Consider the following 20,984-nt stretch of genomic DNA (forward strand, 5'->3'; position numbering starts at 1 on the left):
TTTGACACTAGATTATCTAAGTATTTCCATAGTTTTCTGTTTGCTTAAATTGAATTTTCTGCAGATGATCAACAAATTCCTTTTGAGATATAACTGGCCTTCCAGGGCTCTAATACCTTTGTCTTGAAAAGACAGTTTTATTATTGTTATCAAGAACTTTTTGTTCTTGGAAGAAGTGCAGTGGCTTTTAGTCAGCATGATTTTTTTTTTTAATAAAATCTTTGATAATAAAATCTTTTTTTATTAAAATATTTTGTATTAGATTATTTGCTGTAGACATCACAGAGCTCCCAAAGAATATTTCTAATAATTTTTTCATTTCATTGAAGTGTTCTTGAGTCTTGAAATCTACAGAAGAATGGAACAGAGCAGTCTGTTTTCACAAAGTAAGCATAGGGTATAACTGTATCTTCCTCACTGACGGTGTCTTGAAATTTGCACATCCGAAGCAATATGTCATACAGTTCATGCTTTTTCACCCGTGCTTGTTAACTACTGCATGTTTACCATTTGTCAAGGCTCCAAAGACACCTCTGCAGAAGAGCATGGATCTCTTGGGAAAACAGCTTTCCTTGTATTCCTTTGGTATAATAGGTAAGAGAATTTATGTAAAAGAATTACAAATTATTATGTAACTGAAACTAATGTGTAGGCTTGGGAAAACGGAAGGCTTTATATCTTTAAAATATTTTGGGTCCTCATTTTATTGGTCACTTTGAGTTCATGCCACTAACCAACTGAAGATTACTGCTGTGACACAACTTTCATCGGAAAAGGGTGTTTTCTTGCTTCTTCCTGCAAACATACTTTTCTGACTTACTTTTTGGCTTCTAAATGCTTCATTTTAAATTGCAGCGTGCCTTGTATTCTGATTCAAGGTGTCCATAAAAGAGTACCTTACTGTCGGTATGACTGGGCAACTTGACTGGCAGAAGCTTTCTTCACTTCTGCCATACTAATGGAGTCATGCTTTGATAGCGCAAGAATTAATATATTTTTATAGGTAGCACAATGATAAGCATGATTTTGGCTATTCGAGTCCTTTTTCTTGTCCTCATGAGGCTACACAGTACATGTTGGTTTTATATTTATCCTGATGGCTTTTTTCTTTATAGGAGTTATTATGCTGGTTGGGTGGTTGCAAGGAAAGCATATCCTTGATATGTTCACAATTGGTGTGAGGTAAGATTTTTGTTTTTAAATAGTGTAGATCATGCATTGCAGCACATGTCTGAAAGCTAGTGACGTATATTATAATATGCTTGCACACTGACTCTGCTTTTAAGTTCGCATAAGTTATTCAAAATGAAGATAGACTTTGTGCTGTAAAAAAAGCAAATTCATAGTCATTTTTAATGATACAGTGTGTTCTTGTCAGTCTCTTAAACCGTGCATTCATGTGGTGATTTCTGAGCATGGACTGTGGATTTATTGTGGATCATCTGCAAGCAGACGATAGAGTGGTACAGTTTGAATTTCCATCACCGAGTAAATAAAGTAAATGTAATTTTATAAGTGGCATCAGACAAAACCAAGTTACCACAAGCCTTCTGTCATGTAGTCCATTAGCTCATTTTCTAGCATATTCTGGAAACTTAATCCCAGGGTGCTGTCTGCTGAGAATAACACTGAATTTAGATGATCTAACTCTGTACCCTTAGAAAAGTTGCTAAGTTGCTAATTGCGTGGACAGTGCATAAGGCAGAAGCATGTCTTTAAATGACAGGATCAGACTCTGGAGACTTACCCTTTCGGAGGGGAGGGAGGGAGGAAGAAGGGAAAGTACCAGGACCAGCATCTTTGAGCATCATCTAATGAGTTATTGTGATCTTGTTTACACCATTATCAGGTTTTTTATTTGATGTTTTGATTTTTTTTTTTTTTAAATGACCTGTTGTGCCTCATTCTTGCACTTAGCTTGCTGTCACATCATAATCTGCAAGTGACAACTGTGGATCAGTGGTCACCTAAATGGTGACATTTCCCAGTTCTGTTTAATGCTGACTACACTTATTCTTCACAATCTGGGCTGCTTTGCACAGTACTAATTAGTGTTTTGTGTAGGCAAAGCAGATGTACAATTGATTTCTCTCTCCCTCCCCGCAACTTTTCTTCATGCTTCTGCATAAGTAATGAGTAGAAATGTCTAAGTTATTGCATTTTGTTACTGTCTTCAGTGTGTGAATTATAATAAATGGTATACAACTAGAGTCAAATGGCAGCTGCTTCCTTTTAATTTTAACCACAGTGAACAAGACAGCTACAGAAACAATGTTTTGAAGCTTAAATTCATCATTACCATGTATTCATGCATGACATTCCAAGACAAGATTTGTATATTTACTTTCATTACAGTTTGGCTGTAGCTGCAATCCCTGAAGGACTCCCAATTGTAGTAACAGTGACGCTGGCCCTTGGTGTGATGAGAATGGTGAAGAAACGGGCTATTGTAAAAAAACTGCCTATTGTTGAAACTTTAGGTATGACGAGACTAATGTAGAGGTAGTATTTTGATATAAATGTTAGGAAATCAACACAAATATTGATAATTAATGATTAAAATAAAGCAGGTATTCTTACTTTGCTAGCAATGTGGTGGTATCTTTAAAACACTTCTAAATTGAATGCATTACACAGGTAGAATTCAGATACATGTTTTTGCGGGCCCTCCACGTTTGTTGGTTTTGTTTTTTTTCTGGCTGATATAAACGGTCTGTCAGCATATTACACTAGCAATACTCTAAACTGTATGTGCGATTGGATGTATGGAGTACCCTTTATACTTGTTTGCTGTAAGGTGTTCTTGTTAAATAAGACTTGTAAAATATTTTTTAAAGTAAATTTTTAGTGTAAATTTAGGACTGATATTGGCAGTTGGAAACAAATCCAAGTTTGAATATTAGAAAAAGCTTTGTAATCATAATTATTACTAAGCATAATGTAATCCCCTTCGGGATGTGATGCTGCTCATATTAAAACTTAAAATCATTTAAAACCATTAAAGCTGAAAAATGTTCTGGCTGCAGTTCCAGTCATAAAACATGGGAAGCACAGGACATGGAAAAGAAATAGCAATACTAAGTTAAATAATTGTGCTGCATTTGGATTTCTTTTTGCATTTGAATACTGGAAATATTTTTCTAATGCCTGTAGCAGAGTTTCATTAGTTTTGCAAGGATTTTTGTTGCTTTTGCAATTCCTGCTATCGTGTCCAAAAATGTCAAGATACTGCCAACACTCTTTCAAAATACTCCTTCCCTGAGTTAAAAAGATGTATATAAATTTCACATTTCTGTAATCTTTTCAATCTTATTAAAATTTGCTGGTTTATTAGTAAGTCATACTTTTGTGTGCTACTGTTGGATGCTGTACTTTTTGATAAAGAAGATTGACTGCTGTAAAGCAGGCTTTTAGCTGTCCTTCTAACCAGGAGTTGTAATTGCAATTTCACTAATGTAGTTCAAGATACAGCAGAATAAAATGAAGGAGAGGTAGTGAATGGAAGCATTTCAGATAAGTTGTGAATTTGGGATTTTAATTAGTTTTTTTTATTTATTGGACAAACTTGCAAAGAACCTTGTACAGCTATTCATTAATAGTTGAAAATCGGCTGTCTCTGTTAAATCCCATTTTGTTTTTTCACAAAGACAGCTGCAGTATTTCTCAAAATTTGTTTGCCTTGAATACTTCTGTTCTCGTTAGTTACTTGCATCGTTTTAAACAAACATTGTCTTATAGATGTTAATTGGTTATTTCAGGTTGTTGCAATGTAATTTGTTCAGATAAAACTGGAACTCTGACAAAGAATGAAATGACCGTTACTCATATTTTTACTTCAGATGGGCAGCATGCTGAGGTATGTAGTGAGACTGTTAGACTTTAATTTTCCTTTTTCAGCTGATACACACAATGAAGTAAACACACTTGAGTATACTGCAGGTAAAGTATCAGTTGGGAAAGCATGCATTTGTTGCACCAATTCCTGTTCATCAACTTCCAGCTAATTCTGTTCTTCAGTTCATTTAGTATTGCAGCCTTTGAGCTGTGCTATCCAAGACTTCTCTGGTTAAAGAAGAATTTTTTTGTATAATATGTTAGGTTCTTAATCTCTTGATGGCTTTAGGTCACAATGTAAGACAGATGCCAAGATACAGTACAAAGACAAGTTGAGAGCTTGTCTTTTTTTTTTTTTTTTTTCTTCAGTAAAGAAAGTTTAGGTTATTTTGCTGTTGCAGGTGCATAAAAATAAAATTTGCATGTTGCAAACATTTAAAATAGGGATATTCAGCTTTTGGCTGAAAGACTATGTAAACGCACATAAAAGAAGCAAAAGCAGCAGGAGTGGAAAAGCAGCAAGGTGTGGAACTAGATGTGGTTTCATGGGAGTGTTTTAAACAAGTTATTAAATTCTCAAGCTCTTCTTGATCAGGGTTTTTTTCACATTACAGTTAACAGAGCGTCTTGTCACTGATTTCTGTAAGCATAAGTACTGGTATTTTTTTCTTATTCTTTCCTGATAATTACCTGTGTTTGCTTATATATCCTGGTATTTATTTTTCTATTTTTAGAATTCTGTAGGAATACTGTAATTGCTTTTTCTTTACTACTAGCACAATTTGTTTACATCTGGGTCAAGTCAGCTCCTTTTTCCCAATTCAAAGAGAACTTGAAATGGCTGTAAAATATATTAGCTGTTAATGCCGTAGACTTTTTTAGGATCCTAGTGGGATGCCTGGTTTTTATGCACTAAAAATACAATTTTAGTGTTTTTTAACACCTCTCTGAGGTCTCAGCTGAGAGACTGTTCAAGTATGATTTCCCAACCCCCCCCTCCCGTCTCACTGGATGGAAGTAGGACTCTGCTCTGTACTTCCATTCCCCTGCAAGGGGTATGCATTATTAACCAGGATAAAGACAAATAGGAGGAAAAAATTAGAAAGCAAAAGAAAGCATGCCTAATACTGTAATGGAACAACATACATTGCATTTATTTATGCTAAGGAATAAAATTGCTACTTTAAAAAAATATAAATTAGTCTCTAATGTATTTCATTGAACTCCCTTGCCCTCAGTTTTTTATTCCTTAATCTAGTACCTTCTACATTAGAAGCTGCGTAGGACAATCCATTCACACTGGGTAAAATCAGTCATTATGAATGGCCTTTTTAAAATTTTCTGTAGTTTATAGTAAAAAAGATGAGATTAAAACAGTTTATGAACCTGGTGAACATTACATTGCATTCCGCCTTTGGCTGTTTGTCTTGCAGGTTACTGGAGTAGGTTATAACAGGTTTGGAGAGGTGATGCTCGACGGTGAAGTTATTCATGGTTACAATAACCCATCCATTAGCAAAATTGTTGAGGTAAGACTTGGCACAAAGTGAGTTTTAATTTTATGATGTAGCACAAGAGCTTTGTATGGAATTTACTTTGTGTTCTGTTTTCTTCCCTTTTCTTCGTCCTCTTACAGGCCGGTTGTGTGTGCAATGATGCTTTGATTAGAAACAACACGTTAATGGGGAAGCCAACAGAAGGGGCTTTAATTGCGCTTGCTATGAAGGTGTGTACTTGGTGGTGCTTTTTGGATTCGTGACAGGTGGGAAGTATGTAGAAATAAGTTTTGGAGTTTTTTTTCCCATTTTCTTCTCCTTTGGGGTGCCTAGATTTTTATGGCAACTGCTTATGTCCTGTGTTTCTTACTTGTTGGAAATGGTTGGACATTCTGAAATATGAGAGAAAATTATGTATAACTGAAGTAAAATCTTTATTTTCATATTTTTGTACTTAATACTGTCATTTTACCTGCCACAAACTAATTTGCCTGTTGAATGTTGATTGAGCTGTCTCTTTCACAGTTCTCATCAGAAGCAGTAAGAAGTTGATAACTGGTGTATTGGTGACTGCAACACTTGCAGTGCCCTATAAGTGTGGGGCATGGGTAGTTCGAATTGTGGATGCTGTAGTTAAATGTTTTGGGTTTTTTTCTATAAAGCTGACACACCTGTTACAGCTACTGAGAAATGTAGCAAGGCCTCTTAGCACTTGATAATTTTCTGTGTTGGTGAATAAACTGAAAAACATTGGAAGATGAATGCATTACAGTCTCTCCCTGTGTAACTGAAGCCCAAGGTAGATATATCTTCTTGCTGAGACTCATTCCAAGTCCCCAGTCTTTGACTGGGAAGGACCAGAGTGATGTTATTTTGGCATGAGCCCATAGAAGCTGAGAAGGAGTGTTTCACATCTGTTGCTGGAAAAGGAGATAGTGAAGGAGTTGTGAAGCTCTCTAAGTACTGAGAATGGCTTATGGCAGGCTGCTGCTTCCGCACCTTCTTTAATTGTCACTTTCTCTTGGACTTTAAGGGTAGAGAATGGAATGCTGTGAGGTGCATCAGAGGCGGGGAGAGAACAGCATTCAGAATTAAATGCATTTTGTCTGGAGTCTTCATGGTTAACTCCGGATTAAATGTTTTGGTGATTCTGTTCACTTAAAAAAAAAAAAAAAAGTCACTTCAGGTTGGATCATTCAAACTTAAAGTGCCTTCTTCAGACTTTGCCACAGCCTTGTGTTACAATTTTCTAGGCCATCCTAGCAGAGGAATTACATAGATGTAAGGAGGGCGCAGCGTGGGGGGAAGGCTTTGGGGCTTTAGACATCTATTTTTGTTTTAGCTACATTGCTAGCCGTTGCAAGACTTGTGTTTGTGGATGGTCATAATCCACGAAGTATTTCAAGATCTGTGGATCAAAGATAGTATAGTGTTCAATGGTCTGACTGATGCTGAAGCCTGAAAGAAGCTTCTAAGGGGTTTCGGTGCTAGTTTTTCAGAAGTTTGTCTAAACTGGAATGGTGCTCAAAAGCAACTTTGGGGATGAAACATGAAAGTAATGATTGTTAACTAAGATGTCTCAACAAGTCAACAAATTGTATAGCTGTTTGGAAAGAAGAGGTCCTGATATTGTGGTGGTACTTCTGTTTTATGCAGATGGGTTTAGATGGACTCCAGGAAGACTACATAAGGAAGGCTGAATATCCCTTCAGCTCAGAACAAAAATGGATGGCTGTTAAATGTGTTCACAGAACACAGCAGGTAAGCTTCAATCACTGTTTCCTTGTGCACTGGCTCCGTAGAACGGTTATCTACCTTGTTTAATATCCTCATTTTTCACTTCAGAAGTTACGGCAGGCTGGTAGTAGTGCACAATCCTGGGAATATGGTTTGATAATAGATACAGTTTTAGTTTCAAACTCTGAAGTGGAGATTAAGAATCACAAGAAATTATTTCCATAAAAGGCATACTGGGAAATTATTTTAGGTATTTTGATATCCGAGACTTTGAATGTATACCTGGATGGGTTTTTTTCTTCCTTCTCCTCCCTCCTCAAACATGTAAAGCAATTTTGACAAACTTCTGCTGTTCCAGTGCTACACAGTTATGTAATGAACTAAGAGCAAGAAGATGTACTGATGTTTGATAGTAAAATTTGTGTTAGGCTAAAATGCAGGTTTTCTAGTTCCGATGCAGACAGCACATTCCCCCGTGTTGACAGATTTTTACTCATGTCAACAGTGTCCTGGATTATCAATACAAACCAGTCTTTAACCTATTTTTCCATCTTCTGATGCTTTCACATATGTATTTGCATTCATATTTCATTTAGACTAGTCTGAATGTTTTTGTTACAAATATTGACATAGTCACCGCCAGTCTGGTAACTGGATCCTTCTAGACAATATGTGCACGGACAGACCTTACCTTGGATTTATGGAAAATTTCCTAGTACTTCTAGCCAAAAAAAGGCTTATTGACAGCGTTCGAGTATCACAGTAAAATTTTTGCTTTGGAAACAAAGCATTTTACTCCTTTTATCTATATTGTTAATATTGTTGTATAATTCTTGTCTGTATAAAGAGTAGTGAGCAGGAATTGCTATACAGCTTTCATTCATGTAAGGATTTATTGTGTCTATGTTGTGGTATCAGCACTTTTAAGACTGTTGAAAAAATGGTAGCAGTTTTAAAGGGAGCATAAATTCTTTGAAGGCTAAGAAAATGCAGTGGGATTAGAAATTTAGAGCTCTATCACTTGAGCTTATCAGAAAGAATGAGGTAACTTGACTACTGTGCATAAATACCTTCACAGGGAGAAAATAGATGTATTAAAAAAGAGCTTTTTAGTTCAGCAGGGAAGAGAAGATGAGAATCAGTGATTGGAAATTGAGCTGAGGCAGCAATTCTTAATGGAAAAGGCAGGAAGGGAAAGGATGAGTTGATTTTAGCATTGGAGTTAAGTGTTCAAGGTAGGTGGTGTGTTCTTGATCCTTTGATATCATCAAGCCTAGATGGTTATCTGGAAAATAGTAGAGTTGTTAGGCATGGTACAAGAATGCAGGTAGTATTTAATGACCTGTGCAGCTGGTCAAATGATGAGCTAAAGGTCTTTTCAGTCTGTTGTTCTGTGTAGGCTTTTCTGTCCTTTGTATGGCCTCTTCAGTGTATAAACTGTGACCCACGGTGTCTGATGTTGTGGTGTCTACTGTTTACTGAGATGAGATACTGATAGCTTGGCTCTTTTGACATTACCACTCTTGAACATACACTGTATAGAGATAGTCAAAAGAACAGATTTTTAGGTTTAGAAGTCTAATTTTGATTTGCATTACGTTCTGAAGACTCTTTAGAAAAGTACAGCTTTGCCATTCTTATGTGTGTATTTACTTGTGTGTGTATATATTGATATATACATACAGATATGTGCACACAACAATTCTTTTTCCTTTTAGGACAAACCTGAAGTTTGCTTTATGAAAGGTGCTTATGAACAAGTCATTAGGTACTGTACATCATATAACTGTAAGGGGCAGACCCTACCTCTTGTTCAGCAACAGAGAGAGCAATACCAGCAAGAGAAGACATCTATGGGCTCTGCAGGACTTAGGGGTAAGGCTGTTTCAGTGTCCCAAAATAATATATATTTTTTTAAATGGCACTGCTTCTTGTTTAAACAAACAAAAAACCACCCCAAAATCACTAGGAATTTTGTTTTTGTTCAGTAAGTGCCACTGGGTTTAGTTTTTCTTTAAAATGGGGGAGTGGAAAAGAGGTGCTGTTCCCCAAGACCGCTATAATAACATGATTAAATTGCAAATGGTGAGAAAAGGCACTGCTGATTCATGTCATCTCTTGCCATTCTCTGTAATCTCTTGACCATAACTGAATAGTATGTTGCTACCTGGTAGCTCCCATATCTCACTGTGGGTGTTTTGTGCATTTTTATATAAAATGTGAATGTGTTTATTTTTCTATTACTTTGGCTGCTGGCACCTTGAAGTGGGGCTAGCCCATCTGATAGCAGGTCAGACAATGCCATTAGAATTACATTTTATGTTAACAGGCTGTGTAGATTTTTAAGTATAACTGAAAGTATTTCTCTCAAGATGATTGATAGGAGGTGATTGTGGGCAAGCCTTATAGATGGCTGACTTACTTTCGCCTCTGTAAAGAGACCTCTAGGCTGTTAAGCGCATCCACAGCTTTTTAATGTGAAGGTATGGGGACTGTATGGCTCAGGAAATTCCTGGGATGCAAATTATTAGAAACTGAGAGGATATGCTAGGAGTGGTATCTTTGTGCTGTTTTGTTCGGACAGTCATTCTTTGTGTCTGCTTCAGACCACCACCAAACAAAAAACTAAGGTAATGTTTTGAAAATAGTTAATTTGCTTTTCTCTTACAACTCTAACATAATTTAAATATATTTGAATTAAGATTCCTACTGTAAAAGTCTAGAAAATATTCAGCACGTACTCAATGAAGTCTGCTTCTCGAAATAAGTTAGTAATCTTCCCTTTCATCCTCTTGCATCAAAGACCACGCATGTACAGAGAAACCACAAAGCTAGATGCTGTTCTCTTTCCACACGCTGAAACTATAAACACTTTCATCTGAGAACAAATAAGAAAGTTATCTTTTAAACCTGGAATACGTATGTTTGGTAAAAAGACTACTCTTTAGAAGAAAGGAATATACATAAGTAGGCTATTCTGAATACTCAAGATAACAGGCATTGCTACCAAGGTTTAAAAAAAGAAAATTGCAATTTCCACGCTTTCCTTTATGCTGGCCTAGTAGTTCAGTTAGGTCTCATTTGCAAACATCTTCTTGCAATAAGTTAATTTCAAGTGGAATACTCAGATGAATGAAGTTACTCAAAAAGTTTTCAGCAATGAGGCCTTTGGTCAATATGCAGATGTATAGTTGTATGCCACTAGTTTTCATTTTTGAAAACAGATACTAGAAGTTGATTTAAATGCTGATGTAAATGTTAATTTCAAATCTTAACTTTTGTTTTTCTTTGTCTCCTAAAAGTTCTAGCCTTAGCTTCTGGTCCTGAGTTAGGACAACTGACTTTTCTGGGGCTTGTGGGAATAATCGATCCTCCACGGACTGGCGTAAAAGAAGCTGTTACTACACTTATCACATCAGGAGTTGCAATAAAAATGATTACTGGAGATTCACAGGAGACTGCAGTGGCCATTGGTATGAATAGTCCACTTCCTTTCTTTTTTCACTTGGTTTTTTTTTTGTTTCGGCAATGCCTAGCTAATTGTTATGAAGTATGGGTATTAAGTCTTTAACATTTGTGAGTTCTGTATGTTGGACATGGCACAGTGGAATTAGGAAAAAAAACAACAAGCCTAGCCTGAAGTGATACTTTGGTTTCAGCTTAAACTGTAGTTTTTTCAGTTGCTTAATGTATGAGTTTTGCTGGTTTAGACTATGTTTAGACTGTTTTGTTGTAACATATGCTTGATTTCTAATTCTTATTCCTACACTCCCAGCCCCACCCTTCCTCAGCTTTGGATGCCTGTCTTATGGCAAGTTTAGAGAGAAACTAAAATAGCCGGTGACAATTAGTATTTAGGATGGATATGGCACTTCAGTACTATCCAATACAGTTTTGTCCATATAACTAAGTTTGAAGTTTAAGTACTATTAATTAATATTTAAACAAATTACTTAACTTTTTACAATATAATACAGTAATGTACAAGTACTTTAGCCAGAATATGAATTCTTTACATATGGAATGATGAACAAAAAATTGAGTGTGCACATACAAAGTACACGCCCAAACTAGCAGTACCTTCTCAGAAGCTTTTTTACTTTGTCTCCCTCATGTCATTTTTCATTTTCTATCATGCTATTTTTGAACTTTGAATTCTTTAGAAAGGACTGAGCTCTTGAGTTTGTATGACACCTGACATAATGAATTACAGACCTTTAGACCTAAAAAGTCTGAGGAAATAAATATCTGATTAGAATAGACTTTGTAGCGTGTGTTTGTTACTCAGGAGTTCAGATAATTTACTCCAGTATACTGAATCAATAAGGTGTTAAGATGTTCTGCTCTAGGCGTTTCAAATCCGCAATGCTGCAGAAAATAGTAGGTTTAAAAAAAAATAATTAGGTACTTACCGTTTTAAGAGGGTAAATTATTATAATACCTTTTTTATTATTTATTTCCAGCTAGTCGACTAGGATTGTATTCAAAAAATTCACAATCAATTTCTGGAGAAGAAATAGATGATTTGGATATTCAGCAACTTTCTCAGATAACACCAAAGGTTTGTTTTGATATACTACTTAATGAAATGCAGTACAGGATATATTTTATATTGAGAAATGCTTTTATCTGTGGAAAGCTAAAATGTAACTTCTGAGATACAAGTAACATGGTTCTAATAGAAGTAGGTGATACAGTAAATTACCAGAGGCTTTTAGTACAGAAACACGGAGGCTGTCCTGGATCAAACAAGTATCTTTTGGTTTGACATATGAAAATTTTTCTTTCAACTCATGCAGTTATCTTTTTAGGGAGTTTATTACTTTTGTCTCTTTTAATGATCCAATTTATTTTTTTACCTTTCAATGCCTGTATGTTGGAACTTTCATTTTGCCACCTCTCGCTTTTAGTGAGCATCATCACCTTTTTCTGTTGCTAGACCATTTTATTTCTTTGAGTAGCTCAGCTCATATGTATAACCTTACAGTTTGCATGTTCAGACAGTCCATCCTTTTGTAATTTGTAAGAGGAGCTATCTGTATCTTTAATTAGATTTTTTAATCGATCTGAGATCACGGGCTGAGAATTTTGAAAGGGTTTATTTATTAAATTACTGCTTAATACTTTTTAGTTATTAAATAACTAAATGTATTAGCCAGTGTCAAAGTTGTAAATGTAAAGGCATAATCAAATGCAATTGAGGTTCAGGCTTGGCTATGTTGCAAAACTGATGCATCAAAATGCTGGTCTGTTTGCAGAAGACTGCAAAATTAGACTGCAGCGTGCTTGAGTCTGATGTAAACAAGCCAAAAGCCAGTATTTACAATCAAGAAATGTGCACATCAGCTGTGTGTCTTTCCTTGCTGACTCACAAAATCAACTTTAGAAAAAAAGAATTGTGTAGCAAATAGTAATTTTTGGTTTATTTGGTAATACTTATTCTTAAGGGTTGTCCTCTTTAAATAACTGAAACAGCTGCAAATTTACTTTTTGCATGTTTGACCTGAGACCCAATTAGTTTTCTAGGTGTTTATCTAAAATCTTATCAGGAATAAATTAAAATCATCCAATAGGATTGATATTGGTGTACAGTCTAAATTGCCTGTTGAGAAATCTAACTTCTTATCCAGCCTTTTAAAAAGGAAAAATAGATGTGAAAGCTAAAAGTATGGAGCTTATTGAAAATTAAATTCTACGTGCTCAAATTTCAATGTACAGAGAAGACCAGAGACAAAAAAATGCTGAAAAATAGTTCCTTCTAAGCTGGAATCTTTATTTGTTAGCTTTAAAACTTCAATTTGTTACTAATACGCTACACACACCAGTAAAATTGATACGTCCCGAGTAGCTTGCCACTAGTGCTGACAAGGGAAAAGGACATTATTTATAGAGTCAGCGTGGCAATCGCCTGCATGAGTTTAGTCGGGAAGGCCAGCAGCAAGCCATTATAACTCAGTTGTTTCACAGTTTCAGAGGGTTTTTAAATTACCTATTCTATCTTGAAATAAGTAGCACCAACTTTGTTTACCAGAACACACTTTGAGTATTCTCTGGAATTAATGATTTCACTATTAAAAACACAGTTCAGCTGGCAAGAGTACAGTTGACCTTTGATAATATTTTTTTATTTTCTAGTTGTATAGAATCCAGTGCAATTCTTTACATTTCTCAACTTTTCACTACTTCTTTATTGTGCTTTTAACAGGTTGCAGTGTTTTACAGAGCCAGTCCCCGACATAAATTGAAAATTATAAAGGTACGTCTTACTAGAGGCTCAAATGCTGGACTGTTGCTATGGGTACCATTTGTGGTGTCTTTACTTAAATTATAACATGCTACAGTGTGTCATGATGAAACCAGAAATGCATTTGGTTTGAAAGTGAAGTGTATTTGAAAATATTATCTAGAAATATGTTTAGCGCCCACAAGTGATAGGCAGCTGCCGGTAGGCAACATTATGCTTTCTTCTATGCAGGGAGCTGGGGGTTGATTGAGGTTTTGTGTCACATTGCGGTGCAATTGTCTAGGAGCTTGAAAGAACCATCGTTCTGATACTTCTCAGAACAGGATGAAAAGCCATGAATTTCAAGCTATGTCTGAAGTGATGCTTCCATGCAGAAGCTAACAAAAGAAGGTCGCAAAGAGGGATGTACTCAGTGTAACAATTGGAACAATCAGAAAAGCAACAATAAGACTAAAGAAGTAAAACATTGAGACAGTTGGAATACATTGAGGTTTATAAGAGGGTGATTAAAAGTTAAAATGAAAAGTTGGTAGCTTTTGATAAATGTTAAAATGAAAAGTTTCTTCTTTCTTTGTCTAGAGCTTTTTCCTTTCTCTTAAAGGTACATTTTATATACCCTAGCTTTAAAATTTAGGCTGGCTGACTATACGAACTGAAGTGTAACCTAAAATCTTGTGTAAAAATGCATTACAATACAACCTGCTGCTTGGTTTTTTTTTTAGGATTTTACAGTGCAATGAGAAGAAATTGGGGGGCTAGGGGGTGACAACACCAACCTTGTGTCTAGAATAATTTTACAGGATTGGTTATATCAATCCCTGATTTAAGCTCTTTTCCCTTTCTTTAGTCCCTGCAAAATAATGGTGCAGTAGTAGCTATGACAGGAGATGGAGTGAATGATGCTGTTGCTCTGAAGGCTGCAGATATTGGTGTAGCAATGGGACAAACTGGAACAGATGTTTGTAAAGAGGCAGCAGATATGATCCTCGTGGATGATGATTTTCAGACAATAATGTAGGTGGCATTTACGTACATACCTTGTGCTGTATAGTTTTAATGAAACGTTGCCTGGGTTAAAAGCAAAAGAAGTTCCCTGAATTTGTAAGTGTAGCAGCTGTTAATGAGTTCTTTGCTAAGTGAGGAGAATTATCTTTAGTGTAGTTATCTGTATTATATTCTTAAAAGAAGAAATAATAGTACGAGGAAATAGAATAGGAAATAATAGTACGAGGGACAACTAAGCATTTCTGTCTTTTTATGTATGTGAATAATAATATAAGAATGTATTTACATATTTAGACCTTTGCTACTCTGGTCTTGTACATAGATCAAATGTAAGTAACAAAGGAGGTTGTGCATGTACGTGATATAGAAACTAACCTGTATTTCTGCTTTTCCAAGTAGAATTATGGTAGTAGTGTATTAGGAAACACAACTGGTGCAAAATTGTGAGTCTGTTAGCTGTCAGTAGGACTCATCTTCATTTAATTTCTTACTTAAGAAGCATAAATCTTGTGTAAAAACGAGAGAGAGAGCATTTCTCTCAAGATTTAAATTTTTTACACAGTTCTGTGTTTGTTTTCAACTCTTTAAATGTGGTGGTGTTTCAGAAAAGGAAAGGAATATAAGCTATTTAAATGTCACAGGTGAAAACAAGTTACCAGCTTCTAGTAACCAGCTATTTGTTACTTGTTTTGTGGGTTTTTTTTTTGTTCAGTGTACTTCAAAGAGAGTATAGCTAAACTTATATTATTCTGAATTTAATCCATCTGACTTTTGAAGGTAGTGGTTGTTGGCCAAAGCAAGACTGCTGTCTAGTGAGATAGCCTTCATTTCAAAATTATGAATTAATCTTGGAACACTTCAGTTTGTCTCAAAGTATGACGCTTAACCGTTGGGCAGAAGTGAAATGTAGTACCTACGTAGTAGGCTGTCAGAGGATGATCTCAGTTAAAAGGTTTCCGTACTAATTCAGCCAACAGGAATGTGCTGTTGTGCAAAAAACAAAAGGGAGAAGGGAATAATTTTAAGATATTTTCAGAAGAGTACATGGGAAGGACATCTGTGGTAAGTACTTAGGCTTGATGAGGCTTTTGCTGGAATGCCTTATCCCGTTTTGCGCACTTCATCAGGGAAGTTCTCAATAGAGAGTGAAAAAAGTCAACAATAAGGGGGGGGGGGGGGGAAAGAAAGGAAGAATGTGCTCCCATAATTTTACATCCTGCCCCCGACCCCTTCAATCTTTTTGTCTTCAAAGTTACAAAAGGAATGCTGATTAACTGTTACTCCTGGATGGTGGAGGAATGGAAGAGAGAAATCAGTCTTATTTGCACCAGAGTAGACTTGATATAGGTATTAGAAAACACTTTCGCACTGCTATAATTGCGATAATGTGATAGGCAAGTTCTGACACATGCTAGAGGTTGAAAAGATAGTCTATACATATTTAGTTATGGTGCAGTAAGAACACGTGGTCTTCTAAAGTCATGCTACATTTCTATGATTTTGTAAAAGTGGATTGTTTTTTATTTTGATTATCTAACTTGAATCAGAAGGTCTCATCAGGGATAATGGTAAATCTTAAAGCACAAGGAGGAGATTTTACCATTGACATTTGATTTTGAAAGTTAAGCAGCTGGAAAAATAACTATTTTGATTAATCTCATAGGCAAGATGAAAAACAATGACTGGCAAAGTTGTAAGAACCTCAGCTCCATTTGTTTCTTGACATTTGTATTGCTACTTAAAATAATAGCTTTTTTGGTTTGTTTTAAGCTTTTTTGGCAGTAGTCTCATTTGTCTAGTGATGTAATCTTTGTTTTTAATTGCAGGTCTGCAATTGAAGAGGGTAAAGGAATTTATAATAACATAAAAAATTTTGTTAGATTTCAACTGAGCACGTAAGTTTCAAAAGTTGACAATATCAAAGGTTCTTACTATATTGGGAATGAATCAAAGCATCATGAATCAGATGCTGCATAAATTAATGTGAAAATTGCAAATTTAATGTTGGAAGCTGATACACCATGCCATTTTGTACTTGGTGGTTTGTTTCATTTTTAAAGAACCAGAAAATAGTGCAATAAACAGACATCTAACTTTGTCACAGTTCTTGCTGTGAAGATGTAGAAAAAATAGTCAACAACTGAGAGGATGGAGAGAAACAGGATAGCTACCTTTTGGGTCCTTGTTTAAAGGAGAAGTTAGTAGTTGTTCCCTCCTTAACCAGAACATGTATATCAAATGGAGCAAACCAGGGAAAACGGGAGGTTAGTTTCTCTGTAATCCCTATGCTGGTTTGTGGAATGAGTTTGCTCTAAGAAGCTAACTTCCTTTTCTTACATGTAAGTATCCCTTACATGTTTGTGGTGCTAACAATATCGTGTGTACGTAAGACAAGAATTCATTAAGCCTTAGTTTCAAAATGTTGTGAGTTTATCTTATTGAATCTGGATTCAGGAGCATGGTTTTCTTCTTTGTCGCATTGTTCATGTACTTTTTTGAAGCCTTCATGGCATTTCAGAGGGGTTGAATAAAGTTGCAGAAATTAAAAAAAAAAAAAAAACAAAAAAAAAAAACAAACAAAAAACAAACAAAAAAACCACCCCAACCAACCACAAATACCTCCCACAAAACACCAAAAACCCAGAAAATGCCAGCCTCTTAAAACTTGCATAAAAATTCTAAGAAGTGTCATATACTTTCAGTCTTGACTAGAAAGGTAGAAGGGAGAAGGCTAGAAATCTGCTTCTGAAAAATGGCAAATCGTAGGTATTCTAGGAAAGCGTGCTTGCCTGTTAGCCATGGCAATGGTAGCCTCAGATTTTTGATGGATGAGTTATACTTTTTTTTTTTTTTTTGGTCCCTTTTTGCAGGGAGAGCATAATAGGGTTCAGTAGAGCGCTAAATTCAGAAATATTATAAGCCTTGCTCTCTTCTTGTCGGTTATGAAACCACTTAATCTTTCACTGCAAGCAATTAGTGCATACTTGTTTAGAGAGGTTTCTAATACCAAGCTTGCAACCAGCTAATCTATTTTCAGTCATTTGCCTAGCCTTCTCATCTTGCTAATGATGAGGAGCAGTGTAGTATTTTTAGGAAGCTTGGGTGGCGCTTTGCCTTGACTGATTAGTCAACCTAGTGCCAGGTGCACAGAGTGGTTGTGTTTTGTTTACATCAAAAGCGTAAAAGCAGTTCATTTTTCAAAACCATGTTTAAAAGTTCCACTTCTGACACAGTAGAGGTATAGGACCTTGTTCTCCAGTAAACAAATCAATTAGGTTGAAGGTGAGTGATAACTCTGAAATGTTATCTTAAAGTTTGGGGGGGTTTTAAGTTGCAAATTTGCTGTCTTTTAACTGCCAAAACAGTGCTATTTTAAATATGGACCGTGTCAAGATGAATATTCTAAATGAATTCATGGTCTGCCTTTAAAGTTAGGCTTACATCAATCATAATTCACACTGTCAAAATCTGTATCTACTCTTAAACAGTTAAGTGTTGATTACAAAGCAGTTATCAGTGGATCTTCAGATCTGTTCCGTGCTGACAGTTATAAAACTGGATTCTTTCAACAGGAGTATAGCAGCACTGACTTTAATCTCACTGGCTACATTAATGAACTTTCCTAATCCTCTCAATGCCATGCAGATCTTATGGATCAATATTATTATGGATGGACCTCCAGCTCAGAGGTAAGTAATTACTTTAAATTTCATTAGAGGTCTGTAGTTCTTCTATTTCAGCAAGGAAAATGGTTACTCGTAAAGAAAACTGTGAAGTGTTAAACTTCAGTGGAATGTTTCTGAACAGCAGACTTTTGCTTTGAATTACAATGTTTGCAGTATAGTTTTATGTTTGTTCCTTTTGGTTTGCTTTAGTATCATATCTATCAATAATTATGGGGGTAGCATGGATACCTAAAGATCCATGGTTATGCCTGTGAGACTTGGATGCAGGATTCTGGCTTCCCTCTGGCTTCTTCCTCTGACCCTCTTCGGTAGAAGCAGAGGTGGAAAGGAACTAGTAGTAAATTTCTTAGCTAGATTGATCACAGTAACAGAAGTACTGAAAGAGGGTAGGTTTAGGTTAGATATTAGGAAAAAATTCTTTCCTGTGAGGGTGGTGAGGCACTGGAACAGGTTGCCCAGGGAGGCTGTGGATGCCCCATCCCTGGAAGTGTCCAAGGCCAGGCTGGATGGGGCTTTGGGCAGCCTGGTCTAGTGGGAGGTGTCCCTGCCTGTGGCAGCGGGGTTGGAACTGGATGATCTTTAGGCTCCCTTCCAACTCTGTCCATTCCATGATTCTATGAAAAGGGGAACATAACTAATATTGCAGCTTCCTTTACAATTAACATCTGGTAATTTAAATATTGTCTGATACCGGTATTTATTGACTCTTAAGCTGCAGTGTTAGAATATTGCCTGTTATTAATACATATAACTCAGTTTTCTGAAAGTGAAAATATCATGTGCTTATTTGAATGATTCTTAGGCTGTAGAGAGAAGATTAAAATCTTTCTTTCAACTCGGAAAATCTAGTTCTTAAGTTCGAAGCAGTGAATTATTTTTATGATGATAAACATCTAAGATGTTCTTTTAATTATAAGCCTTGGGGTGGAGCCTGTGGATAAAGATGTTATTCGGAAGCCTCCAAGAAATTTGAAGGACAGCATTCTGACCAAAAACCTGATTGTTAAAATACTGGTTTCGTCAATAATTATCGTGTGTGGAACACTGTTTGTCTTCTGGAGAGAGGTATGACAAAAATCACAAAACTTAAAGCAGTGACAAACTAATTTAAAAGAAATCCTGATTATAACAGCAGTTGGAATTCAGAATTTGCATGAATTTAGTTGCAGGTTTTGTCCATGCTTACTTAATAATCTATTCAGCTAGCAGATTAGAGAGGAAGACTTTTGAAGTAGTTGTTGAAATTAGGAATACAGTTTTATTCCCTAGTCTCTATTTGAACACAGACTTTTCCAGGTCCCAAATCTACTTGGGAAACTTTGGCCTGTAGAAAGTAATTGTACAAATCTTCTAGCCAGACTAATATGAAACAGACATTTCACTTTCTTTTCCCAGTAGAGAAAAATGTTTGAACTTCTGGTAGTGCATCATAAAATTCTTGGTATTCCATGTGCTTGCATGGATGTTTGTCAAGAGGCTTCATTTAATCACAACTTGGAATTACAAATTGTTATAAGTTACAGATGCATAACTTTTGCTGTACGATTTATTAAATTAGCTTAGGGCAAACAATTTGCTTTTGCTTTCATTTACTAGCTAGTATAACTTAAAATATTACAATAACTTTGTTTAGTTGTGGAGGGCTTAAAGCATGCTAAAGCCATTTTATTTTCTTTTTTTGGCAGTTAAGAGACAATGTAATAACGCCTCGAGATACAACCATGACATTCACCTGTTTTGTATTTTTTGATATGTTCAATGCTTTGAGTTCTAGATCTCAGGTAAGTGATTCGTATTGTCCATTTACACAATAAGCAGAAATTTCTTGGAGGGAGGATCTTGCTGTATCTGTTTCAAATGTTTTCCTGAAGATCTACTTCACATTTGCTATTAAGCTTCAGAGTTTCACGTATTTACTAGGTAGGACTTCTTAAATTACGCATAAGTAGTAGTTTCCTTAATTTGTTTATGTGATGCAGAGCTGCTAGTAACGCTTCTGTCCTGGCAGAAGCAAGACAACTTTTAATAAAAAGTTGAAATGTGACATCGTCCTTTGTATTGCTGTGTACACTTGGTTGGGATTTTTTCCTGAAAATCCTGTCAGTTCAGCATCCTTGCTAGAACCTGAAATTTCTTGAAGGTCTTAACCTTTTTTATTTTGTAACCCTAAACCCATAATCGAAAGAAAATTCCTTCAACTGTTCTTTCTGTCTGTATTTCTGTTTCAATGAAACAAGTCTGAAATTTTGTGCTAGTTGGAGAAAAGTACATTGCTAGTATACATTACTATATTTACTCTAATTTCCAGTCTATTTTCTGATGTGAATTGTCAGGGTCAACAAAAACACTTCCATCTAGTGTAGAGGCCACCTTCTAATGCACTGTACTTGCAGAAAAGTGAGCTCAATATACAAGTCGTTGACTATGAAGACAAGATTTGTGCTCTGTTTACCAGAGAGAAAATGCAATTAGCCTGTTCAAGAACTTGTTCTGGATTATCTAAAAGGTCAACAACAATTTTTTACATTTTTCTAAAAGTCTGGATGAAAAGAATCTGTAGTTAAGAATTATTTTCTTGTCTAGATAATTAAGATTACATGTACAGTGTAATACGTTGTTTATTTAACAGGCAAAATCTGTGTTTGAGATTGGACTTTGCAGTAACAAAATGTTCTGCTATGCCGTCCTTGGATCTATAATGGGGCAGTTGTTGGTCATTTACTTTCCTCCACTTCAGAAGGTTTTCCAAACAGAGAGCCTGAGTATCTTGGGTAAGAACAGTTCCCTTTCCAAAATTGTACATTACGGATTAATTTGTAAATGCATTAGCTGATGGTTCTATAAGAGCTCTATAAGAGCACTTCTGGCTGCTTGCGTTCAACAGGAATGCAAAGCTTGCTAACCTTTTTTTAACATCCTTTTAGATGTTTTCTTTGGGAACCGTGATTGAAACGCATATGGTACACAACTGATGAGTGCATT

General features: G+C 35.9%; 1 protein-coding gene across 4 annotated transcripts in view; it reads left to right on the top strand.

The window, feature by feature from the left end:
- Positions 1-20,984, top strand: part of ATP2C1 (ATPase secretory pathway Ca2+ transporting 1) — a 70,680-nt gene that overhangs the window by 48,259 nt on the left and 1,437 nt on the right. For all 4 annotated transcript variants that reach the window (XM_074575164.1, XM_074575168.1, XM_074575165.1 and 1 more), the window contains 17 exons: positions 519-594; positions 1,116-1,182; positions 2,356-2,480; positions 3,759-3,856; positions 5,268-5,363; positions 5,471-5,560; positions 6,987-7,091; positions 8,786-8,942; positions 10,370-10,540; positions 11,531-11,628; positions 13,273-13,323; positions 14,159-14,325; positions 16,143-16,211; positions 17,889-18,005; positions 18,920-19,067; positions 19,688-19,783; positions 20,632-20,773. In XM_074575164.1, coding sequence (XP_074431265.1) covers positions 519-594; positions 1,116-1,182; positions 2,356-2,480; positions 3,759-3,856; positions 5,268-5,363; positions 5,471-5,560; positions 6,987-7,091; positions 8,786-8,942; positions 10,370-10,540; positions 11,531-11,628; positions 13,273-13,323; positions 14,159-14,325; positions 16,143-16,211; positions 17,889-18,005; positions 18,920-19,067; positions 19,688-19,783; positions 20,632-20,773 — 1,873 coding nt within the window. The remainder of the gene's footprint in view (positions 1-518; positions 595-1,115; positions 1,183-2,355; positions 2,481-3,758; positions 3,857-5,267; positions 5,364-5,470; positions 5,561-6,986; positions 7,092-8,785; positions 8,943-10,369; positions 10,541-11,530; positions 11,629-13,272; positions 13,324-14,158; positions 14,326-16,142; positions 16,212-17,888; positions 18,006-18,919; positions 19,068-19,687; positions 19,784-20,631; positions 20,774-20,984) is intronic.

Source organism: Larus michahellis, chromosome 2, assembly GCF_964199755.1.
Source record: "Larus michahellis chromosome 2, bLarMic1.1, whole genome shotgun sequence".
Classification (NCBI taxonomy): domain Eukaryota; kingdom Metazoa; phylum Chordata; class Aves; order Charadriiformes; family Laridae; genus Larus; species Larus michahellis.